The sequence below is a fragment of the Phalangium opilio genome, unplaced genomic scaffold, assembly GCF_054372755.1.
Source record: "Phalangium opilio isolate 3A_F unplaced genomic scaffold, DU_Popi_V2 ptg000082l_1, whole genome shotgun sequence".
Lineage (NCBI taxonomy): Eukaryota > Metazoa > Arthropoda > Arachnida > Opiliones > Phalangiidae > Phalangium > Phalangium opilio.
Window position 1 is genome coordinate 9,204,713 of NW_028324189.1, and position 26,621 is coordinate 9,231,333.

The following is a 26,621-nucleotide window of genomic DNA, read 5'->3' on the forward strand; positions in this document are numbered from 1 at the left end:
AAGTGACTTCAGGACGTAGCCAGCCTAGCTCGCTTTTCTTAAGTTACTTATACGGAGCGAAACGAGCTCCTATACTTATTCCTCTTACAAGATAAATTAGGCGTAGCTTTTTTAATTTCACTTTGTTTTATGGGGCGTATTAGGCTTAACTATGTCTTAATTTATTTCTAAAGTCGCACGTGGTTTTTTCGCGGAATTTCTCGCGAATTTTGTTTTGAGATAGGCAACGGTTACGATGTTTGACTGGAAAAGATCTGCATAGCTCGCGACTAACCTTTGGCCCATAGTGCGTGCAACTCTGTAACTATAGCAACAGTTAGACGTCGTAACTGTGTCACCTGAGATTTTTTCAAGCTCAATAGATGTTGGTTAATCAAAGGCTTTCTTATATACAGAAAGATTTTTCTATCCAACATCTAATGATCAATTAAAAAGGTACCTCGCCATGTTAATTAGTTTAATTGTAGTCTCCCTTTGCTCAAGTTGTTAATACCAGCTAGATCGTTTAAATTTATTGTTTCCTGAATTGCAAAAATGAATATCTTATCGTTTGAAATGATTAGGATCTTATGGTTTTGCTTAGGCATTGAAGGTATTATGTAATGTTCCCGGGCCTTTATCTATGATATAATCTGTTTTATAAAGGCACGCGTCTTAAGCTTAGATTACTAATCGCCGGAGAGGATATGTCTAACCTTATTAGGAATTATAATGAGGTAAGTAGCTGGTTGCATACCTTTAGCTCATCCGAGTATCCCTTAGTCATTCTAAACCCTATTCCGTCCATCATACTCCATAATTCAACCCAATTGTCATGAATTCTATTCTGTAAGCTTCTCTGACTACATACCACAATATGGCGTATCCGTAACTAGGACTGAATATAAGCCACAATTGAGCAAAATGTATTTAAAACGAAATTCAGGGTGTAGATACTAATTATCTTTCGCAAGCTAAAAGCTGTCACTACGTTACTAACAGAGAGACAGATTAATCTGTGCCTTTCTTTCAAACTTGTGTATGGGTTAGACTTTATTCTCTAGACTTTTTCATAAACCAGTAGTATGGCTAGAGTTCGAGCTAGAAAACTGCTGTTTAAAGAGGCCATTGCATTGCGAGCTTCTTTATTTCCTGTTTCTTGAAGAAGGCTGCCAGGCCTGACCTGACTGCCAGGCCTTTTTCGCAGATTGCCGATCCCAATGAGAGGCCGTTTAAAGCCAATGGCGGAAGACATAACGTTAAATTATCGGCCGCTTTAACCTCTAGACCTATAGAAAAATAAGCCTTTCGTACGATACGCCGCGATACGATCGAAGCTTTAAAAAAAACGGACCAAGGCTTAACTCGCCGGCTGTTTCACGTACTCAATCCAGAACGTCGTACCATTTTTACGAGTTCTTCTACAACGTTTTCACTGTCTAATAAATCTGTCTTCGCCCTACCCCTTCTTAACCCTAAAGAAATACCCTGTGAAACGCCATTGGAAAAGAGAGAGAGAGGAAAAAAAGAGCTTGGAGGTCCAACATCCATACTTTATGGTCTTTATGTATAGCGCGTGCTTTGCCGCATAGAAAATAAGAAAGACTTGAAAAGAAAAAACTGTTCTCCGTGTACTTTCGGTTACGCCATACGCTTATGGTGAATTACGAAGCGATTTATGTTGGGAAGTTACAACTTTTGCGGTTAGTGAAGTGGAAAGCCTACTCTACCCTATTCCCACAACAGATGTATACATATTTTTTTTTATATATATTTTTTCCTCTACATCCTTTACTCCCCTCCCCCCACTCTTTCCGGTTATAGCCAATAGGAAAACACAAATTATGGTGCATACTTCAGCCCTTATTTTTTTTATATGAATTGCGGGGTCATTTTTAACCTCAATTCTTTAGGTTAGAATTTATTGGTTGGAGGGTTATCCCTTCATAAATTTCAGACTATAGATAATTATCATTTAATTTTCTACTCCAATTTTAATCATCCTTCGTCCTTCGATAAGCGAGACGCTACCAGGCCCTGAGTTCGAACCCTGAATACTTCACGTTAAATTTAATTTCCTTAATATTAAAAATTAGTACTGTTACAATAGTTATGTTTTTCATGACGTAAACCCGTTGCTAGCCTAATCTTAACATAATTGTTAATTTACTAATTCTCTCAAAATTTAATTTAAAATATGATATTGATCAGTTGTCATTTAATTTAATTTTGATATATTAACGTTTGGGGAAAAATGTTTTGACTCCAAAAATCTTGTAAAGTTGTTACAAAATAGACTAGTAATCATTACACACAATGCTCCTATTTTATTCATAAGAAAAATGCATCCAAAATGAAGAGAGAGAGAAAAAATAAAAACCTTAAAAATAAAACTGAAAAAGAAATAGAAATTTTTCACTGCGATGATTTTGCGTTTTCCGCACATTTTTTTTTTCATCAAACGCTCGAGAAACGTCTCATCCGAAACAAGAAAGAAATCTTAGATGATAGCTTCTTTTCCACTCTCTTATTTTTTAAGGAATAAAAATTTCCTGAGAAAAAAAAAACTACTATTTCTTTCCTTTTTCTTTCTCATCGTTTCATATTTTTATTTTTCCTCTTCTTTAACCCTAAAAACCCCCTCGAATCGAAATCGTTCGGTTATTACCGGGTTCATTTAAGCGTATTAAACCGTTAAAACAAGGATGGAGGATACGCTGGCCTTCCAAGAAATAATCCTTACTCGCAATTTTCTTCAAATTATTTTCGAATGATCGTTAAGTTTTTTTTAAGTCTCCTATTTTTCGTTCGATAGCCTTGTTAGGGGTTTTAAAGGGGAGATGAACTCGAGACTTAGGCTTAGCGGTGTATCTCATCAAATAAGATGATTGGAAATTTAATCCTATGGTATATCTAAGCCTAAAATTGATGAATTTTCTATTTTGTATTTTATTATCTGGCATGGGTATAATTTTAACGAATTTGGCTTAGAAGGGCCCATAGTTTCTCTTATCAGTCATAGAGAACCAATCTTATTGCTAAGCTTAATTTCTCTGATATTAATTTTCTTTATTACTCAATCCTTATTTAAATTACACTAAAACTTGTTTTATTAAAGAAATTCACTACTAAGTCAAAGCCTAATGCATCTGAACATTCGTCTGCAACCAGAAAACTAGAAATTCCCTACTCTAGCATTAGGCTTAGCTTCAAGGAAACTAATTTTAAAGTAACTTATCTTTGCGTGTTAGCTTCCCTTAGAATTCATTATCATTAAGTATAAGGGTTCGCTTTTCTTTCAAAATCCAAATAGCTTTTCTTTTTATTTTGTATTTTTGAGAAAATATGACGTAAAGGAAAACTAATCTTTATTTTTTTCTCTTCTCTCTTTAAGCCTTGTCTTCTTTACTTTTTTAGCTAGATCGTTGGCACTTTTAAAATAGATCCCCCGTTAACTTTACGCTTGTCCGCTTTCACTAAGCCTAGATCCGATTTCTTGGGGGCTAATTCATGGGCCAAACACCCTCTGTTTCTTTTCCCGCCTTTTTTTTCTTTTTCCCGCTTCCCCCGAAGCTTGTGGGTGCCCTAGTTACCCTTTATCATGAAAATTAGGTTATTTAATAAAATAACTTTAAAAAGGAAAATTCTCTTTCCGCATGATGAAAGATTATCAAATTACTAGAATAAAATTCACTTTTCACAGGACATTTATTAACTCTAGAGGCTACTCTTTTTTTCTTCTTTTTCACAGTTTAATTTGATTTTGAGTGGGAAATATTAATGAAGTACTGCTTCTCGTTGTAGAATTCTAAATTTTTACTTCAAAGAGAATATTAAATAAAAAAAATTCTATGGAGGGATCTACAATATCAAAGGAAATATGAGCAATTAAGATAACCTTTTGAAGCCTATTTTTAGGCCTATTTTTGAAGCAGATAACGTTGTGGAATAAAATCCTATTGGACGACTTATACCATGTGATCTCTATTTGCTTTAGAGATAGGTCCATCTCGTAATTGCCAGTTAATTGCTAGTATCTTTAATATTCATTATTTTATATGCACTTTTGACTAGAAAATAAAAGATAAATTCTATATTTTTAAATATTTAATCATCAATATTTGTAGATGATATAATTGAGTTTTTTATTTTAAATATAAACTTAAAAACAGTACCCTATAACGTAAAACTTTCCCAATATGGAGATATGGTAACCCCCTCCCCCTTTTATATCTGTTCTTATCAACCACATTGATCGGGGGGATGGAAGGGAAGAGGGATTCGAGATCTCCATCAGTAAGAGAAGCGGCCGGGAAGCTCAAGAGGAAAAAGATGGAGAAGAAAAATGGACGATCGTAATTTCTTTCAGGGCCTAAGCTAGGGAGGGGTAGAAATAAATCCTTGGGATTAAACCCTTACACATCCTGAATCCTTTACTATAACGAAAGGCGGAGGGAATGCCATTGTACCCTTCATTCTAAAAAGCCTTTCTTTTATTACCGATTTTATCGCGAACAATCATAATGGGGGATTTTTTTTATATATTTTTTTCATTTCATCTCTTTTTCCCCATCACTTTGTTAGGCATAGATAAGAAGATGAAATATATGACGAAGGGGGATGTCTCCCGTTATCCATCTACCTTGATAAAAACTAAAATAAAATCTCCACTAGGATGGCAAGGGGTTTAACAAGATCGTTTAATTTAATTGCGATAAAAAAAATTGCTTAAGCCTTGGTTTCTCTGGACAATCCTTTTATCTATCCATTTAGCTCCGATGAATACAGCGCAAGTAGGGAAAGGGTAGAGTATAAACTGTGTTAAGAATCCCATCGTAACTTATTCGGTTTCATTGAGTGGATTGATTATATGCAATTTTTTTTTCGTCCATGTTGGTCCACTGTGGGAAGCCGAATTGAGATTGTATAGAGGAATATGGGTATCTGAACAGTTTACTGTATTCGCCTTAGACGAGTGGATTGAATATACTAGATCCAAGTGGTTCTTTCGTAAGAATGGAAAACCAATTTGATACAGGGGGGAAGTCGAACTAAAGGGGAATTATCTAAAACGAAATTTTCTACTTTGATTTTTTTCTTTTTTTCTTATTGGGAAAGATTCTTTTTTTTTATTCAAACTTTCCTATCCTATCGAGTTTCTCGAGCTTATACCACGATTGTGAGTTTATTCATTTATACCCAAGAATATTGAACTGTAAATTTCAAGATCAAATCGTGCAGTCAACATAGATGACAATTTTGGTTGCCTCAAAATGTTCACGTTGAATATCGCTCAGTTTAAAGGTTTTTCGGCCAAAATCTGGCAATGTTAATAGTGTGCTCTATTAAATCAATAATTTAATTCTTCAGGTTTTTTTTAAAACATATTTATTGTAACTGACGTGAGTTTTCAAGAACCAATGAGATGCTGGCTGTAATTTAGAGGCGGGGATTAACTCCAGACCTACGTTTGGACTGGAGATAAAGCTAGAAATATGGCGAATTTATACCTTCTCCCTAATTAACTAGATATCGCTTCTTGGTTCAACGTTGAAATTTTTCAACTAAAATGCACCAACCCTTGCACCTTTTCTTAACCTGTGGAACCCCTGATGTCAACCATTAAAACCTTCGACAAAAACCAGTTCAATATTCATAAGGGTACTAAATAAACTCGATTCATTCTTTTAGCATCCTTTTAATCAAATCACTTGTCACTACTAACAAAGAGTAAAACGACCCATCTGTTCCCTTTATCGTAGGGTCGAGTAACATTAGAAGAATCTTTCTTTTTTTTTTTTTCTTAGTTCCGCGGTCCATCCATTCTTCTCCCTTCTCATTGGGAACTTTGTCTATTGAATTTGAATGCGGTCTTTCTCGAATTTCAAATTCCTAGTCGGCGGTTTTAATTCTTAAAACGGAGTGAAGTACTCTTTAGGTTTCTAGCTAGGGAATTTCTAGACAATCGGTCGATTCAGAGGTATATGAGGGGGAGGGTGAAATGAGTGGGGGGGGGTATTATCTCTGCGACTTTACCATGGACAAAATGGATTCCCCATAGTATCGATTATTTTAGGTTATGGACTGAGTTATGCCGTTTCCCATTGGCTGAGCCACCATGGAGTAATATATTAGTAGAGCTACGTTGAGATGTAACACTTTTTAAGCTAACTTTCAATCTCACTCCGATAAAATTACTCCATGCTACTGGAAAAATTGCATTAGCCTAGTTACGATTATTAGTTTTATTATCGTTATTTTATCTTTATGACTTTATTGTGTGGGATTGTTATTGATAAAACTATTTTTCTGATTCTGTTTATTGATTTTGATTTGTCTGTTTTGATGAAATGAGACGAGGTATTTATTGATAAAATGAAAGGTTAAAGGTCATACATACGACCTTAAATAATTAATGAATATCTAATATTTAAGCCGATTTAGAGAGGGTTTAAAAATAGCTGTTTTGTATTTTAAAATTCTTAGTATTCGGTCTTTATTTTAAAGTCGAATTTTAAAAAATGAAGAAGGGTTAAAGGTCAAAGCTAGGAGCTTAGAAAATGGCTTTTTAATTTTAAAAAATAAGGAATTCCTGAAGTTTTAGGTCAAAGGTTTCGATGGAAGGTTTTTCAAATATCATACCCCCTAGTTTTTTTGTATAATTTTTTAGTTTTAAATGTGAGTTAGCATTTCGCTGCAGCACACCATGATATTTTTGAACTGGTGAGTTAGATTAGGTTATCTATTAACTACTGGAGTGAATTGTCGGTTAGAAAATTAATCAATCAAATAAATAAATTAATTAATTAAATATATCGTGCATAATATAGTTCCACTAGCCTACAATTTTGCTGATTAATATATACTTCTACTAAATTCCTAATTGTTTTTTTTTTATCAAGGTAAAGCATTACTCTTTTTTTTCATTCTATATTAGTGATTTGATGAATATATTTATATATGCGCTCACCTTAATGGGCCGCCTTTTCTGGAGTCGAACCCGGGCTTTTTTTCATCACACATGGGTAGATTTTCTTTGAGTGTATCTCCCCTCGGTCGTCGGGGACCGTGATAAGGTACTCCCTGGCCACTCGTGATCTCCGGCGCTTCGCTGACACGAAGGCTCTCCGAATCTTGCACGCTAAATACAGAGCCCAGTACACAGAGCAAGCAACGATTAGCCCCCTCATTTTGGATAATTGTACTCATTTCAATTAATTTCATTTAATCGGAATTAAGTCAAAAACTATACTACTAATTAAAAAACCCCATACCCTCTTCTATCGCGAATTTAAATTAATAAATCAGCAATATTTTTTTTCATAAATAATTAAATATAGAGAAAAATATTAGTGTTAAAATTAGCGCATGCTATATTAGTTTATTCGCATTTAATATTGCTAAATATTAAAATATTTGCGCCGGTTATTGTTTTTTTTGTAAGCAAAATTTTAAGCCAATAAGTATTATTTTAGTTAAGAAATATCCAATATTCTACAATAAATTCTTTAAAATTGAGACGAAGAACCCATATAAGACTGAGAACGTTCAAAAGTAGAATTGGACAGTTTTTACCGCACTATTTCCGGTTCCCTCAATGTCACAAAAATATTTTATTCTTAGGTCTTATATGGGTTCGTATTGGGATTTGTTTTGTATTATTTCTACGCGTATTTTTAGGCCTATTTGGTATTAAATTAATTTTATTGGTTTTCTAATTATTTTTGTTTTGTATTTATTTCGTTCTAGGTCTTAAATCTTAACTACTGAATTATCAAAAAACGAACGTCAATCAACGATTTGAACTATGACAAGGGCGGCTAGAACAAAAACGCATCAATCAACGATTTGAACTAACAAGGGCTGCTAGAACAACAACACATCAATCTGTAAGTACAGTTTTGTATCTATTTGTGTAATTTCTCAGGTAGCCACAAATTTAGGCTTAGCGCTGGTTACAGTTATATCGAAACTACCCGCGAACCTTTAGGTAAGTTTTAGGGTTTACGAAAACGTCACAAATATCATAAGAAAAAACGTTAACCCGATGGAATAATCGACTTTCAAAACATCAAAATTGAACTGTCTAGTAAAGTATACCCCCATATAATATGACAAAAATCCTTGACATATAAAACGATTCTTTGGCATTGTCAGGCAACAAAAAAATAACGTCCCCAGTAAAAATGTCCTGCCAAAAAATTGAGAGTCAAAAATATCGAAATGACGTTATGAGTAACTTGGCTTAGTCTCATTTCTATGGGCAGGACATAGACCATTTTACTATCAATCGAAAGGCGTTCGATTATGGAAAAGAAGAGGGAATTTGGATAGGGGGGAAAACGTATCAACTAAGCCTTGGCTATGAAACAGCCCATGGGATAGAAGCCTAGAATCCTGAAGGAAGAAAAATACCTCGGTTATAAATTAACAGTGGGGAAACTGAGCGAGCAGGAAGACATTGGGTTGGAAACAAATAGAGCACTTCTAACTCTTAGAGACCGAACGTCAGCTTGCAAAAGGGACAGCTGCGACTGACAACCGGTTGGGCCAGCGCCCAGCTATAATCCGACGCGCTTCTTTGGGTTAGGCTTAGCTATTCGGGACAACTAATGGGTTCGAAACCAAGCCTCGACAGTACCCGATCCATTTCTTTTAAGATAGGACACTTTTTCTTGCCCCCTTTCCTTATTTCCTTCTCTGGCAATTTCTACCCCACGCCTTTCCAGAGGTTTTTCTCGAACGTTAGGATTAAGGAATCGAGGCTTAGGTTTTAAAAATTGCATTACGATTTTGAAATTAACTCGGGTGTACAGTTTATTAATGGGCCAATTATTGCACGTGTATCGTATAATAGCCTAAATTCCTCTATAACTATCCGCTGATAAACGCGCAATCAAACACTCGAAAATCGTGTATATAATGGCAATAACGGTGTCTCGCTGTCTGGCAAAACCCATAACTAAGCCTTTGCGCAAAGAGTCGCGTTTTAATCTGCCGAATCATCTTTCGAGGTTCTCACAATGCTTATCGCGATTTCTGATTTTCGACGTCTCCATTTTCCGCGTCTAAAAGCTGGACAGAGGGTCGATATTAAGCCTTGGCCGAGCGAACGAGCGAGGATCATGATCTGTTTATCCGAGCTATGGGAATAACTAAGCCTTAGTCTAAGAGTATTACTAAGCCTCGGTATCCCGAGGAAGAGTGGTAATGAGACAGTACGTGTGAAGAAGAAGGTTCTTCTCTTTGACGGGAATATAAGATGAACGAGTAAATCGTGATCAGACCCGCCTTTTAACACCTATTTCCGAAGACGACCTTTAACGGGAAGAGATTTTTTTTCTTCTCTCTTCCTATGGTCACGTCTCGTGGACCCAGTTCGTTTTTGCCCTCGGTAATAGGATAGATCACTTCTTTTTCCTTTGGGTTATTTTTTTTTATCCTTACCCTGAGAAATCTCTCCCCAGCTTCTTAAGGAATCGGCTGTGCTCTAGAACTGACCGCGACATAAAAGCACCATTATATGATTGTAAAGAAACCTTTTTATTTTCTATTTGCCAGCTGACCGTTATACCACCGAATGTATTGATTTTATTTCAATAATTTTTTAATGTTTACGAGATATTCCGTTATACTAGGCAGTTTATTATCCATTTGAAATCCGCCCCCTCCCAGAATATTCTATGAATTTTATAATGCTCAATTTATGAACTCATTTTCGTGAAGTCAATGTCAGAATTTGACTTGCGTTTTGCGTGTGCTTTCCTCGTGGTTCTTAAATATTACTTAGGTTCGAGGGAATGTTTCTCTCAACTTAATGCATTAAGCTTTTAAATAAATTACTTATAAGGTTCTGGGAATTTACATTTGGAAAAAAGAAACAAAAATGTCACCAGAAAAGTATGGGAAAGTTCGCAGATTGCCTTTTTTTCCTTTTATATACTTGAACCAGAAGTGAGATGAGACCAGAAGTACTGAGCTAACCAAATTCTTCACTTGGTGAAAGTGAATATTCTTGATAACACAAGAACGGTTGGCCCTCTGGTAGCGGTTTCTGAATTTTCCCTCCAAAACGTGAGACGCTCGCGGCGGGAGACGGCCGAACTAGATTCAAGGAGCCTCGGCCCTGTTCGGCCGCTTTAGGTTGAGGGGAAGGGGATAGGAAATGTTTTTGGAACTCGACCAATTTTTTTCTCAGTAGTGTGGGCGCGTCGGAAGCGGCATAAAATCCTCAAATTTGTTCACTAGTGCCATGATCTACTATCAATGCTAGAGCCCTTCACTTCTGGTCTCATCTCACTTCTGCTTGAACTATATAATAGAAGCATGACATTTCCGTGACATGTTAGTACCTTAACAATTTCACTCCGTTATGTTCTTAGAAAATTGTACCCAATTGATTTACGAAGAATTTATTTAATTAACTACAATTGTAAATAATTAACCGGAAATTTAAAATATAATCCCTTATACCGCTTTTAATTAACATTTAGGCCATAATCTTTCATCCGAAAAAGTAAAAACCAATTCCACCATTCATCTAAGTTATAGGCATTTATTCTCGGAACCGAAATTAGTAAACCAAAAGTTTGGTTTTAGAAGTCTCTCTTTTCTAATTAAATTTCCAATTCAAATCCTGTCTACCTCTATCATCCCTGTGTCTTTACTCTTCCTTCCTCCCCTCCCCCCCTCGTGCCTCTCTTAGCTATAAGAATTTAAGTTTGGCGGGAAAATAGGTTGGGGGTGAAAAGCGGAGACCTCCACGCGGTATATGCTAGCTCTCTCCATCGACATCATTAAAATTTATTCGAAACTTTAAATTACACCGTTCCGGAGGCCAGCTCGCTAAGCCTAATTTAAAAACATCGATGCCTGAAAGATCATTAGGCGCTGTAGATCGAGCTAGGTGAGTTAGAAGGGTGTATTTCCTCCATTTTCTCGCTCACGCCAGGTCTCGTAATGAGACTATCCATTTGTCGTATCGGCCATTTCCACGAATGCCCTAACCTCTCCTAGCTACTCTCGATTTTAATTTGATTGGTTCTACCCTAAATTCAACGATCCGTATAAAAGAGTTATAGAACCTGGGTATTGGACCCGTTTTATTTAAGTAACGCTTTAACAAGTCCATGAATTTGGTAGCATCAATTCTTCCATGAAAATTTAACCCTTATTTTATGAGCGGCTAAATGTGCACCTGTTTTTGTTTATCAACTGAATAAATTCCCCCTTATCCAAAATATTACTAAATTGGGTATGTTTATAACCCAAAATATTGCTACTTTTCCAAAATATTACTAATTAGCTTGTTTATTGTCACCTTTTTCTGCAATATTGTTATTTTACTTCATTCTACCGTAAAAAGAGGCGCACTTTTAACCACTCGTCTTGTTTTCAATAATATCACAATCTTCATATATTTTTGGCAACTACTGATTTGGTGATCTCGCCGCCCACCGTTTGTTATTCAATACACGTGACAAGGTACGTCACACGACGACATTTCGCTTCCCACCCCTATAACAGTAAATCAATATTCATACCCAAACCGGTAACGATTAGTAATGGAAACTTCCTTAGCAATGACATTTGTGGAGTTGGTAATAATTTTAGGACTCGATAGCTAAGCTAATACCGTATACCAAATTTGTACACACACAATCGAGGGAGGAGGTACTTGTAGCAACAGCGGTGGGGAAGGTTTCCCTCTTAATCAGTTTCCTGAGAGGAAATACAGTCGGATCACCGGAAACCCTTTCTTCCTTTTTGTTAAGCCCCCCCTTTTTTGTTCCCCCTAAAGGTTTTTTTTTTCCTTTTGAAATGAGCGCTACCCCTCCTCCTCCTCCTACTTCTCAATCTCCCGCTCTGCTCTTGGTCCTCTTTTTACCACCCATCTCTCTCTCTCTCTCTCAGCTTCAATCCTAAAGCTTAGCTTATACGAAACTACGTTACGTTATTCTGAAAAGAAAAACTAAAAAACGAACCCAGGGATGGGATGGGATGGAAAAAAAGAAACCTAGAATTCTAACCGTATTTTATTCCCCTGTTTCTAAGATTAACTTCGATTCAACTACTTTTCTATATATCCTGATATTTTTTATTTAGGCGTAGGTTACTATGAAAGCTTTGAACTAAAATTGGGATAGATTTGATAAAAACTTAAAATAGAACAATTTAATTAATGGTATTTAAGTTTTTATATAGTTGAAGCAGGGATAGATTTAATTTTAGAAGTAGGGATGGAGAACGGTTAGTATTTACATCAGTCCGACTCATAGCCCAGGATAGAGCCCCTCCCTCCAACACGTAACGAAAAGTTTAAATTATCTTATTGGATAACTTAAAGTACGTTTTGATGACGTTGCTGACGGGGACGGCGAAAAATACGTAATTCCTTTTTACCTTTGTCTCTATGACCCGCCTCTTCTTTCATACCCGCCTCTTCTTTCATACCCCCCTCCGTCCCGTGGAAGGGGGTCCGGGACTTTGACGCGCGCCCAGATTACTCTGTTCTCCATTCCTACTTCTAAAATTAAATCTATCCCTGGTTGAAGCCCTTCTTTATCACAGAAAAAAGCGGGTTTTACAATATAATATTAACCTTTACTTAGGATGTGTTCTAATGGAGAGGTTATGGACACGTAATTTTTGTTAAACTTAAAATGGCTTTTACGGAGATTATTTAACACTTAAAATTCATGAAAATCTAATTGATTATCTAATGGAGTCTCTAGTTTCTAACTGTACTTAAAATATTTCTATATTTACTCTAGAACTGACTTTATAACCAATTTAAAACAGTTGGTGATAAGTTCTCCCTTGAAAACAATGGGTGTAGCTAAGCTTTTGTGCATCTTATGTCTAAATAGTCATTCACCCACTATCGAAATCTTTGAAAAACTAAGTCCCAAGTCCTGAAGTTGAAAAAGAAGTGGGTGGCGTTCAAACCAAGGCCCGGCTCACGGGAGAAAGATAATGGTGGAAAAGGTGGGGGGTGAAGGGATGGCTTGGAAGATGAAGAATCTAGCACTATAGTAAGAGCTCGACTTGTTGCCATGGTTACCTACTATACGGCCTTTATAGATGATCGTCTCCACTGATGGCGCGCGCGTTTTTTTCCTTTTTCCACGCTCTCGCCATGGAAGCAAAAATAAAAAATTGGCCAAGGAAAGATGCCAACTTACTAAGAGTAAAGCGAGGGGGGTGGAAAGATTGGGCTGAGGGGGGAGGAAAGCTTGCTGGCTGGCCATCATTTCAGTTTTTCAATTCAAAGAATCGCTTCGCTTCTTTTACGCGAGAGATATATAGAAATGGATAGAGAAATAGAGAGAGAGATGGACTTTGTGTGGAAAAATGCCTGGCGCTATCCCCTATTCCCCAAGAGAGAAGCATATACGGCTGGCTCTAACATATTCGATGGACAGGCTAGGGAAGATTTTTCTTGCGCCGCGGCATAAATTGGTAGACAAAAATGGAACAGTTCTACGCGAGCTTCTTTCGGAAGTTCGTAATTTGAAGAAGTAAATACCACATTAAAGTACTTTAAAGTTATTATCTGAGTTTGCTCTGTTATATGCGAGGGGTTAATCACTCTAAGGTTTCATGTACTGTACACTCATTAGGGGTTAATAGCAAGGACAGGGATATTATAGATGACGCGTAATACCTTTAGTACAGTCAAAGGTACAAGAGTGGTTGGCTCCTCAGTTAAATGGGAACAAATTAATTTACTAGTTGCCACTGGGCTTCAGCGTATAACCAAGGCTTATTTGTCTCTGCATTTATAATTCTAAGGCAAAAATATTAAGAGTTACGAGGCTATGGAACTTACTATGGCTATTTATACGTTCTCTCATGCCTTATATGGGTTCTTGGAAAAAATAAACTTTCATCCATTTTTGAATCCCTGAAGGTAGAACTAAAATTTCTCTATTTTCCTTGCCTGCCCACTCAGCTAAGATGAACTTCACAGAGAGGGATATACTCCTACTATTACGAATTCAAAACTCACTTCTACCATAAATATCTTCTCTATTCGAGTTACCTGAGTGAACGTTAAGACGAAGCTAGGCCTAAATCGCCCGCGAAAACCCGAGGAACGCAATTTTGAGGGTTACGATGGGAAAAGGCTGTAGCTTGCCCCGCAGGCTCTTAGCAACTTTCCTGTATAGTTTATTTTGGGGAAAAACGGACGGCAAAATAAACAGTTTTAGTTTACCCCTCGTGGCCTAACTCTATAGTTGTGTTTTAGAATCTTTTCGCGCCTTTCACGTGATTTTGTTTTCTCCCGCCTTTTTATTTTTTTCTTTATTTTTATATTTTTGAACTCCACAAAAAAATTAGGAGTTTTCTTTGACGTTTTTGTTGATTTTAAAAGGGGATTCAGTTGTTTATTCAACGCCAAATTAAATTATTTAATTAAGTTATAAAAGACGGATATTGGAAATTTCACCAAACAAACGTGTAGAATTTATAAATATGCAAAAAAATAATTATGCAAGTGGGTTGAAATAAAAATAAGGGTTTAATTAATCAAAAAATATAAAATTATTAAAATTACAGCACCACTGCATTATATAGAAAGCACCCCATTTACATTAGCACAATGTTTTTGACGAAGAAGAAATAAACGAACGTAAATTGCAGCTGAATTACAAATCCCATTTATAAAATTGTTGCAGATTTGAATAGAGCTGAATTAGAGCTTAAAAATGATTCAAACCACGTCGAAATTGGTCAATAAACAAGAAAGTTATTAATGTAAACGAAAATATTTAAATTTAAACAGTTTTACTAATTTTACTTTTTTTTTCGAGAAAAGCTTTTATTTTTGGAACCAATTTGATGTGTTTTATTTAGTTTTGAAGGTCTGAATATTCTCTATCGTAATCTACAACATTTATTTCTTAATAAATTTTAATATACGTTTGATTTAAATTAGACATTCTTAAATAACTTCGTTTAATTCTTTTTCTTCTTTATGCATAAGCTTGAAAGTGCGGGTTTTAATATTTTATAATTGAAGACGAGTTTACCTGGCAACCTGCGTAACGAAGAGCACAAAACTGAGCGCCGCGTAGAATAGGTCCCGCCATAATGCTTTCTTCATCTTGTCTTGTGCGTCAGATTCGAACCTTCGCTTTCATGATCCTCCATACCTTTAAAAACGCAAGAAAAAAATACCAGAAAAACATAAAAATTAAATATCAGAAGAATTCAATTTGACAGAAAAATAATTTTTATAAAATATCGTACACCAGTGTATTGCGGGTACGAGTTTCTACAGGGGCTCGTAGGAAATAGATTATAAGGTTTACCCCTGTAAGTTCGGCACTTCTAAAATTTAGAAAAGAATTTGAAAATGATAATGGTACAATCCGAGACCACATTTTCTCTGCTTATAATATGAATCATAGGCTCAATTAAATTATTTTCTATTATTTAAATCTTGAAGCCACTATTTATTTAAATAATTTGAGTTTAAATAACGATACCAGCTCATTTTTCTTGAATTATTTCTTGAGGCAAGAATAAATTTAGTAAGATATTGATAATATTTATTACCCTATACTATATCCTACTTAAAATTCACCCTCTGAATCCCTGATGCTCGTTAGAGCTCTTTAAAAACAAATTTTCTCTATGTTACCTAAATCGGCGAGGGGTACATCACCTTTATTTTTAGCTCGAGAAAATGCCATTATTTTAGCACTTTTGCAATAAATAATGTCTAGTGAGTAACCCCTCGACAGAATCTTGTTCTCATCTGGGTGATTTTCAAGTTTTTTTAGATACACTTGGGACGCCGGTTTTTTGGTAGGTTATTAAAGCAAGCCTTTAAAGGTATAGTGTAGCTAAGTCTTGAAAGTCGAGGTCTGTACAAATCCAAAAACATGTACGACTTTTCGTCAAAATGAGACACGTGACTCGGGACGCGTAGACGGGATACGAACCGGAAATGTATGGTACAGTGAAGATTTTAATTGGGTTTGCTATTAACCAACTTAGATTTTTAAATTTTTACTAAACCATGAAAAAATTATTTTAGAGTTATGTCGTTATATTTTAAGTTTGTTATACTATTCCTTTAAATAAAAAAATAGCGTGTAATGTTCTGGGTGTGGCTGACGTAAGGGATCACGAAATATTTCCATGATTACTCTTTAAGAATTTTTACATCGTAAAGCTTTTTTTTTCTCTCTCTTTTTGACAACTATACTGATGACCACCATTAGTTAAACAAGAATTTGGGAGGTATTTTTGGGGGTATATCAAGGACTTATGCAGAATCTTGTATTAAGAATTATTTGGCCAAAAATTTTTAAAGTTTGATAAGTTTCCTATTGACACATCTCCATGGAGAATTATTTCTCAATCCACGTTACGTGGGATTTCGACAAATTTACTAGAATTTACATAAGCTTAAGCCCTGTTTCTCGTGTACTTCTTACCATAAGGATAGCACCTTCACAATAAGTTTATGACAGCTGTAAGGCGTTTTTTCTAATTTATTATTCCAGTCGTTAATCATTGCTTTTTATTTTAAAAATTCCTTGACGTATAATTACTAGTTTATTCACCTCAGTTTCGAAGAAAGGTATAATCTCTGCTGTATTGCGATACACTTCAGGTGATCTGGAATTACCCCTTTCTATTCAAAACCTGAAGTGCTACAAAAGCTGTGCATGCACGTTTCTTAAGAACTTAGAAAGCTATTATTAACATATGTTCTTGCTAATTAATGAGAGAACGTTGTTTTGGGACGGAGGGTAATTTAGCCATTTTCAAGAGGGAATTTTCGTTGTATCCCCGGTTACGCTTATGGTATGGGAATTAATTAGGCTCTGTGAGAATTTTAAGAGGATACATCGAGAAACGGAACGGCTCTTAATAATTTTCCTTCATCGCAATTAGTAGGTTAACATTATAGAACCACCAGATAATTGGGTATCATTCTTTCCTGAATATTGTACTTATTATTATATTTTATTTGTCATGTGTATGGTTAAAAAATGATTATTTACGGTGATAAGTTTTTCTTTAAATACCATTTTTAAAGACCTATTTTAGGCCCAAGAAGATGCAAACAAAATTCTATCAGTACTTTTTCAAATTTAACCAGTTGTCTTATTGGCTAAAATTTTATCCAATCAATGCAAGGAACGCGAAAAGATGAGTGAAATTGCCAATAGTTCTTCAACATTCGCTTAAGTTTTATTTATTCTGAAAGATGTATTGTTTAATCGTCTATTCATTGGGAATTACTGCAATTTCATGATTGCATTAAGCCTAAGATATTGAAACACCGAAATTATAATCTGATTAAATTGTTAAAGGCGAGTAGGGAATCATACACATTTTCACAAAATTATATGAAACTTTACAAATTTTCGTCGATGCACGGGGACCAATTTTAGAAGGTATTTCACCCTTCCTGAGGAAACCATATTGATTGGCTGATTACAGAATATTTCGAAGTCTGTTTACCGTGGCTTGTGTTTTCCTATTGGGAACAGATGTCAACATTCTCCTTTATACATAACGCTATATATCTTATATTTGGAGGTCTTGAACTGGGGACGTTTTCCTAATCCTTAGGGGCGTGGCTCTTGTCTCTTTCTTGTCTTTACTAGACAATGTTTAGTACCTTCCTAAACCTCGGTCTTTATGGATTTTATATCATGTAATGATATTTTGCCAAGTTTTATAGCGTTTCAGAGACGAAAATTCTCATAAAAAATAAAGAATTTTCGTCAGTTCTAAACCACTAAAATAGAAGGTCTATACTTTTGAAGAAATATAGCCAGTAATATTTAAAATTAGTAGAAAAGTCCGTTGTCAATAATGCAATTAGCTAAAATATTCTCTAAGCCTTGGTTCGAGGTTTGAAATTGATCACTATTTAGGAATTGCTCACAGTCACGTGTTTTTGCAACTCGCGACAGACCAAAAATGAACAAACTTTAGTTTATGGGTTTTGGAGTGCATTCTTATTATTATTATACAGTTTCTAATAGATTAGCTAAGGGGGAATGCGCTCGGAGATTCGGACGGGTTCGCTCTTAGTATGGTTTCCTTCCGGTTTCGAAAGAATCAAATTGAAAAGAGAGTATATTTCTAAGGTTTCAAATAACCGCGTTGGTATGCATTAACAAAGGCTTAGTGGTTGGTTTCACTCGCTAAGAGTTCGAATTGGGTTTCTGCTCTTCATATGATAGCAGTATGGGGTTTCTTAATTAAATCCCTTGGGAGAAATAAAAATTTAATTGAAAAATACGTTGTCCCTGAGATGCTGCTTTCTTTCCGACATCAGTGCAATGAGTGTGAAACATTTTTACAGGGGCCATAGGTTTAACATGGGGTGTTTTGCCCCTGGTGGAAAGCTTTCCTTTAACACACGTTGATTTTAAGTATATCTTAGTTTGGCTCTTATTCGTATTTATAAAGCCCATATCTAAACTGACCTAAAAATAAATTCGATCTAAGATCTAGTTTTCGAATCTTGAAAGGCAGGCTCAAATCCGTTATTACATCACAGTTTTTCCTGTATATATATTGTAAAAGCTTGCGTAGAATCCCGTTAAAGAATATAAAGCTCAACGTACCGATATAAAAAAGAGGAAATATGTAGCTGTTATCCCTTGGATGCAACTCCGGACAGAGCGAGCGGGGGTGCAGAGGGACATGAAGGGAGCTATTGTCCGTTGGCAATTCTTTTTCGTGTCATTTTCCGTTTTTTTGAGCGATGGTTAAAAAGATGAGCAACGAACGACGAAAGCGCTGGCATGGAATAGGATAGAAGAGAGAGCGCGAGCTTTCTGTGGGTTCGAGCTCCCCAGCACTCAAATGAGAATAGCGCCCTCACGCGGGGAGTCTCGCGACGCCTATAGTCGGCTGCTTCTGACGATTGAGACGTCAAAATGAAGCATAAGCTCAGTAGCGCGTGGAGAACCCCAACTCCCCCCTTTATATACGGGCCCTCTTAACTCATCTTCCCTTTATACCAGTCGCGGTAACGAGGCAGGCTAGCGTGTAAAAGGGGTCTTACGTAAAGATTGCAATGTTTATCGTAATCGTTTTGCCCTCCTCGTGGATTTTATCTCGAAGCCTGAGAGGTATCACACATTGGATATGGGACAACTTGAGCATTACGTATCACATTTTATGTTAATCGAATTCCCCCCCCCCCCCAATTCCTGTATGTAGGACTACAACGCGATCTATTTAGTATCGTTGCGTAAAACACAATTTAGGTTCGATTAATGCCTCAGTTTGTTAAATATTCCATGAGATGGATTCCTATAGAGAATTCTATCTTAATTGAATTTTCTTCCAACCTAATTTTCTAAACTCCTTTGTGCTTTAACCCAATATATTAAGTACATCGTTAATTATATAGAGGACAATTTGGACTATCACATCCTCAATTAATTTCCCCCAATCTTTCAACACGCAAAACTAAAGTTATTCTGTTTCAAACTTAAATCGATAGATACATCCGTGCACTTCCAAAGGTCTTTTTTTTTTTTTTTTTGAAAAATGCTGACTGGTCTAAAATATTTTTGACATTATTTGTAACCAACAAACTGTGTAAGATAATGTTTCCTCTAGGTTTAGTTGACGGTGGTATCCCTATTAAGTTAAAAGAGGATCTCACTCCTCATATATATACGTATATTGTGTGTGAGAAAAATAGTACGTTGATATCAGATTTCAGCGGTGCGCGGCTTTGCTTCGTCTTCTCTTTTCTTCTTTTTTCCCTTGACCTATAGGCCGTTAGGTAGTTGCCACAAACAAACCGGCACGCCGCGAGACTCTCGCGACTCTCCGTTTACTCCCCAATAGCTAAGCCTCGGTCTGAAGCAATTCGAACTTTGACCCTTAGCGCTATCCATCCTACTCGGTGTGCTGTATACCTTATACACCCCCCCTCTCTCTCTCTCTCTCTACAACCGTACGTACGTAAGCGTCTCCGGAGAATCCAAGTACGATGTATTTCTCTTCTTTCTGTATACTGTACTGTCGGTACGCTATACCAACCATCTCTCTTCTTACCAGCCTTTCTGCTTCTATACCAGAGTCGTCTAGTATTATTTCTAGCTCTTATCACGCCCAACCATTTTCTTTTTTGTCTCTCTCGATCTCGCCCTACACTCCCAAAAATCGTACGCTACCTTCACCTTTTTATATTGTATGTTATATATAATTTGACCAGCGAGTGGTCATGTTAACTTCTAACGTTTGTCGGTGATATAATTTGATTTGTACTTTGATTATAAACAGAAATACAATTATTGTATATTTAAATCAGGGATAGATTTAATTTTAGAAGTAGGAATGGAGAACAGAGTAATCTGGGCGCGCGTCATAGTCCCGGACCCCCTTCCACGGGACGAAGGGGTATGAAAGAAGAGGCGGGTCATAGCGACAGAGGTAAAAGGAAATTACTTATTTTTTGCCGTCTCCGTCAGCAACATCATCAAAACGTAGTTTAAGTGAGCCAATAAGATAATTTAAACTTTTCGTTGCGTGTTGGAGGGAGGGGCTCTATACTGGGCTATGAGTCGGACTGAAGTAAATACTAACCGTTCTCTATTCCTACTTCTTAAATTAAAACTATCCCTGCTTAAATTAAGTAGAAGACCACTAAAATTTTGAAAGTAAAAATCTTTGTCTTGTCTTGGAGGGTGCTTTCTAATTTCTTGCAACACCAGTATAGATTTAATATTTATCGTACAAAACTTGGTATCATCACTTGCTAAAGTACTATTCTTTGGTCCTCTTTTTTACTTGTAAACTGTATGTACATATATCTATCCAATGCAATTCTTTCTTCAATATCTAACTGTGTAAGGGTATACATCAAGGATAAGGGAATAGCTATAGCTACAGCTAGATCTTCGCGTCTTTTGCCTCTCTAGTGACAGTAAAGATGAATATTTCACTTGTAAGCGAACTCGTTTCAATATTTTAGTCTCAGCAGCCATCCTTTATAATATCAGGAAAGATCTATCTACGTTGCGACGCAATCCTTGTTTTTGAATATTTAAAATGAAGATTGTGTTTTCAATTTCTCTTCGTTGTTGTTTTTAGTAAACAACTTAAATTTTAAGAAGTGTAAAAGTCAAGTAGATTCGATTTTTGAAATATTCATAAACTTGAAAAAAAAGAAACGCTTTTCAGTTATATTCTGCGTTAATATCATTTAATATTTTTATACGCAAGTTTAATTAAATATTAAATTCAAATTATAGCAGACGGTATTTTATTTTTCCATCGAATGTTTTCGATGGAACAAATATTTTGGGATGCATGGGCCTTTCCCTTTTTAATTAGTATTTAATTATACAGTCATACTTGATGTAATTATAGATCATCCGTCATCTTGTATTTCTCTTTACTTCTCCTAATTAGAAAATTAATTCCAGCTTTGAAGTTAGAACTACACTTACTAGGATATTTTATTTTCTTAGTATATCTTGAAGTTCAATTTCTTCAAACGCGAATTCAAACGGCAAGCTAGCTATCTTCTAAAAGAGACGTTGTCGTTCTCGCGACTTTTTAAATTGAGACAAAACTCTGGAAAGAGACTCTAAAACCTTAGGCCTAAAAACATCTCCTTTTCTTTCAAAGTTGGAGGATCTTAGATCTTATCTTCTGTTGGAAGATGAGAGTTGAGAGAAGAAAAAGAAATCCGTACCCTAAAGAACTTCCTCGTACAAAAGTGAAGTTCTTCAGTATGGAATTACTTTATACTCTGTTCTTTTTTTAGTTTCTCGCAACAATTTCTTTTTCATTTTCTTAACCTTTTTTTTTCACACTTTCTTAAATCTATCTACAAGTGAAGTCGAGTAAAAAATAAATAAATAATATAATGTATTTGAGTCCTTTAGTATACAAGTTTAGTAGTAAACATATTACGGGTGTTGGGCATTTTTTAAGGGTATATGATATGGGTCACACGTATCAAAATCTCTGGTTTATTACCCTTGTAAAGCTACTTCGAAGAATTTAAAGAATTTAAAAGTTTAGAATGTAGTGCAAAAAACACGAAAAAAAGTACCCCAACCTTTTCTGATATTAGAATTGCGTGAAATGTTAAGCTTTTCTGTAGGAAAAGATTGGACTACTTTTTTCTTTTTTGGTGCTATACATGGTGTGTTAAATGTATCACACTTTTACGTATATATTTAACTTAAACAGTATGTAAACACCATTCTGAGGCTTTTAATATTAAACTCTACGAGCTGGCAAAGTTTCTGAGGTTATTAACAAGTACTTTAAACTTTTCGTACGCTCAACTATAAGACTAAATCACCAACCAAAATTCTAAATTACTATACCGGCATACATATTTATTAAAAAAAATAAGGGTAAAAATTTTCTAGGGGATAAAAAGCGACCATCTTTTCTTTTTTCAACGCATATCCTAAGCTTCGATTTGGTTGCTATGGTTACGCGATAAGATCAAAAAGGGAGCGTGATTCTGGCGCGAGCTGAAAGAGGTGCGTGGAATTTATCCTCCCTGCACCATCCCTTTTCTACTTATATCAAAAGGGGCAAAGAGTCCTGACAAGGCTTAGCGCGGATGCACGAGGGCTAGCGCGTGACAAACGTATCATTCTCTCCCCTTCTCTCTCTCTCATTCCTGCCTCCTAACATCCCTAAATTCTCTTTCTCTCTCCTCTACATCCTCCTGGTCTTTGGTGGATTTAAAAAAATCCCCGCGAGTTTTCTATGCCCTCTTGTTAAGCAAAAGGCTTCCAAATTATTAGATTCCATTATAAGGGTATGTTTGGACCGAGATATTCCAGGAATTTCAATGAAATGTCGACAGCGGTTAGGCCCTCTCCGAGTAGAGTATATCTGCTCTGATAGATTTCGGTACGTTCATTTTCAACGTTCTTTCTACGAAGCTAATTTTCTCGTTAACTCTTACGAAACTGCAAACCTCCAATATTGTACTATTGAGAATTTAAGAAACGAACCGAATAATGTTTGTAGACGTACGCCGGTTTAATTTTGTTAAGTTCAAATTTCTCAAGAGCCTCAATTTTAATGAAAATTTTTGTCGCTCCATTCAACTATGCTCTTTGACATTCTCTATACTTTGAGAGTATTGGTTTGCTTTTCAAGAAATTTCCTTTGAAACTGGTTTTTCAATGAAAGTTTTGGATGAAATCAAACCTTTCAGAACCTTCACTGAAATGCAAAATCTATGGTTGTCTAATACTTAAAGCAATTCTGAATGGTATATTAATATATTGAAACTATATTTTAGACTAACATCGTGACACACTCAAATTTTGACAAATTATTCATTAGAATGTCGCCCAACTTTTCTTATTAAAACGAAAGCGGGGCGCAGATAGGAAGTCGGAAACATACTCTAAACTAACACACCGGATATCGACCCTATTTCCATCCGAACTCTAAACATTATCTTTAGGACCTTACCCGACCAGCCACTTTTCCTTATATTCTGTTTACCATGCACTTCTATTTCCAGCTTCAGCTAGCTATAGTCTCTAAGCCTTGGCTATTGCCTTTTCCAATATAGGAGCGGGATGGGGATGGGGGGAAGCTTGGAGAATTTTATTTGAGCAAACCGGTGGCCAATATAAACTTCCTAAGAGGCAGAGCGGGCGAGTTCTCTTTCCTGGTGCATAGCGAGCGCGGCTGGCATCAACTAAGAGAAGGGAAAGGATCTTCCTAGCTTCCTAACGGTGAATAAACATCATATTCCTGATTTTCTCGGGATCCCCACACTTCTCCCCCCCTCTATCTCTCTCTCTCTCTCTCTCTCTCTCTCTCTCTCTCTCTCTCTCTCTCTCTCTCTCTCTCTCTCTTCAATAGCGTACCGTACTAGTAATGACGGTAAGTTAAGAGCCTCTACGAATGAAAGGGTCGTGAGGTTGAATACTCGTCTAGCTCTGTTTTCCCCCCGAATGATTTCACCCCCCATCAAAAGAACTTTTTTTGACCAATTTATCGGACTGTGTCCTACCTCTTTGGAATAAGGGAGATGGGGACTCACTTTCTTCATAAATCAATAGTATCCTGGGGACATTGATGTTTGATAACAACCCCAGGTCCGTTCGTTTCATTATGCCGCCTTCTCCCTCCCAACATCCCTCAGCTTCTTACAATCCCCGCTCTTGCTCCTCCGTCATCTTTAGAGATGGTCCAAAGCAGAAAAAAGTCTAGTCTTCTCTCGGTAACGTTAGATTTATTACCTTTTTTTATATCGCCATTAGATGTAATAAATTTTACCCCCTCTGGCGCGATCCCAACCTCGCTCCTCTCTCTCTCTCTTCTTTATCTAATTGTATTTTTAAGGACCCCAGATTTTTTTAAGGTACTTACATTCGAGGGTGAGGGTGGTACTGCTAGGGTTCGATGTAAATTATGTTTTTCTTTTTCAACGGCTATCGCTAAAAATCCCCTCTTGAAAAGTATTTCAAGGGCTTTATTAGGGTCTTTCCTTGCCTTATAAAGAGGTTTGAAAGTAACTCACTATTATTTAGGGTGGGGATCTTGATTTCTAATCTGAAATAGGAAATTTATCGAATTGATTTACTTTATTGGGTATAGAAAGTTTCCAGGGGAATGGGAAGAGAATTATTTATGTAATTGCGGTGCTCTTTAGTTCGTTTAAGTTACGGCCTTCGTTTACTCCTTCAGTGATTAATTGGAGTTTAATTCTTTGAAAACTTTATCGTGTTTCCGGGGGAAGTTTTATTAACTCGTGCGTGTACCGGAAGTGATTGCGACTTAAATAGGTCGAATTATTATGTTAGTTGATACGGTATAATTGGAGTAATAATTTTTAATTGATTCTTCGAACCTATTAATTACTGCATGGCACTCTAAATTATACGACGTTTTTTTTTCATATTGGGAATAGTTTTGCGCGTCCATTGCAAACCCTACAAGGAACGTTTTGTTTTGTTAAATTATCCTGGCAGTGTTTTCAAAATATATTTACGTGCTTACAGGCCTTACTTCTAGATTAAAAATAAATTATTTCTCTGTTTACATATAACTCTTATCAAACAACAGGGGCTTAACTTTATGAGCTAGGGTCACGTATTTTAAATTGTCCATTAATTTTAAATTTACCTATAATAATATTACTACTAAATTTACTTTCGAACTGAAACATTTTTTAATATCAAAATCAGGCACATTTTTTAACCGGAAATCGTTAACATGGGTATGAAAAAATAAAGACGTTACCTCGTTGTATACCGCAAGGTGCTATAAAGCGAAATTCTCTTCTCTCTCTTCCGGAAAAAGGGAGCTTTTTAAATTTTCCTCTATGGATGGAACCTCAGTTTCAGCGGAGAGGAAGAGACCGGGAAGCCATGGAGCCTGGCACCGAAACCTCCTCGCAGTTAGGATGTACCACCATCATTGGCGGGTTTAAAAAACTGGCGCGGTGTCTAGAAAACTGATTGAGTCAATTATAGCTAGCAACCCAGAGTTCTCTTCCTCGAGATCGCGAGGAATAGCTCGAGACTTTAGGCGGGAAAAAGACATACAACGAACGATGTGGTTTTTGGGAAACGAGAACGCGCGCGCTGAGAGAAAAAGCGCGCGAAATAGTGCAGCACACCGAACTGATCCGGAATCTAGGAGCGCTAGTTCTCTAAGGTTCTACTCTCTTCTAAGCCTCGGTCCCTTGGTTTTTCCTCGCGGATCCTTCTTTATATCTTGGTAAGGAAGGGGAAAAGGCGGGAAAAGGAAAAAGGCACCCGAGCGAGACCTGCCGGGCGTTTAATGAAGCGTGCGAACAGGCATCTAGTCGCGTTTGCCGGATCGCTATGCTATGTGCAACCAGACTAGCTTGCTGAATTGGATTTCAAATGCCAACTGACATATATATTCCCTTCCTTCTACTCTACGAATGGATATCTCTTTTATTTCTAACCGACGATATCTTGATACCTCACGTAGCTTAATATTATTTATAACTCAATTAGGGTAATAATTGATCTAAACCATGTCATAAACAATGCGTTGTTTACAATAAACACACTTTAAAACGAAGGGTCTTCCATAAATTTTAAATGATTAGGTTATTACTTAACTAACAAGGTTTAAAAACCGCACCTTTATAGCTAATTTCGCTATAATAAAAGGCAAAGGAGCAATGATGGGTTATAAAATAAAACAAAACTATACATTAATTAAGGAAAAAGGGGTGAGCTATCTCTTTCCTGATATTAAAAGCTGTTAAGAGTTATTTTTCCCGCGCTCTTTCCTCCTCGTAAGAGAAGCTTCTTTCTAGCTGATTCCCGAACCTTGGGCGTGATGAAAAGTAGCAGCTGACGCTAGTCTCACTCTGAAATAACGCGCTTTCGCGATCTCCTTTTCTGATGGACCGACCTTCTCACTCAACCGCCCTCCGTTTTCTTCTGAATATTACATAAGCAAGATAGCGAGAACCTTTTTAGGCCTAAAACACACCCGTCTCTCACTCTCTCTCGCTTCTTCCCAGAGGGGATGGATACTGAACTATATCAACCACGAGATTCAACCCAACGTTTCGTTTTAGAAGTTATTAAAAAATAATTAAATTTAAAAAAAAAATGTTCTACAGATTTTAGTAAACCCTTCCCGAATCGCAACGTAAGATA

The 26,621-nt window shown here is 36.4% G+C and overlaps 1 protein-coding gene and 1 long non-coding RNA gene across 8 annotated transcripts in view; one reads left to right on the forward strand and one right to left on the reverse strand.

Moving 5' to 3' along the window:
• GluClalpha (glycine receptor alpha 1) overlaps positions 1 to 26,621 on the reverse strand; it is an 84,012-nt gene that overhangs the window by 38,548 nt on the left and 18,843 nt on the right. For 3 of the 5 annotated variants that reach the window (XM_089848384.1, XM_089848381.1, XM_089848382.1), the window contains exons 2-3: positions 15,015 to 15,137; positions 6,950 to 7,120 (exon numbers count right to left, since the gene is read on the reverse strand). In XM_089848384.1, the coding sequence (XP_089704510.1) occupies positions 6,950 to 7,120; positions 15,015 to 15,088 (245 nt within the window). In that variant the 5' untranslated portion in view covers positions 15,089 to 15,137. Of the gene's footprint in view, positions 1 to 6,949; positions 7,121 to 15,014; positions 15,138 to 25,218; positions 25,375 to 26,621 lie in introns of those variants that run through there. The other 2 variants (XM_089848383.1, XM_089848385.1) reach the window with 2 other exon arrangements.
• LOC149651457 (uncharacterized) overlaps positions 1 to 26,621 on the forward strand; it is a 138,065-nt gene that overhangs the window by 23,781 nt on the left and 87,663 nt on the right. For all 3 annotated transcript variants that reach the window (XR_016371220.1, XR_016371219.1, XR_016371221.1), the window contains exon 2: positions 7,729 to 7,868. This is a non-coding gene — a long non-coding RNA (uncharacterized LOC149651457). The remainder of the gene's footprint in view (positions 1 to 7,728; positions 7,869 to 26,621) is intronic.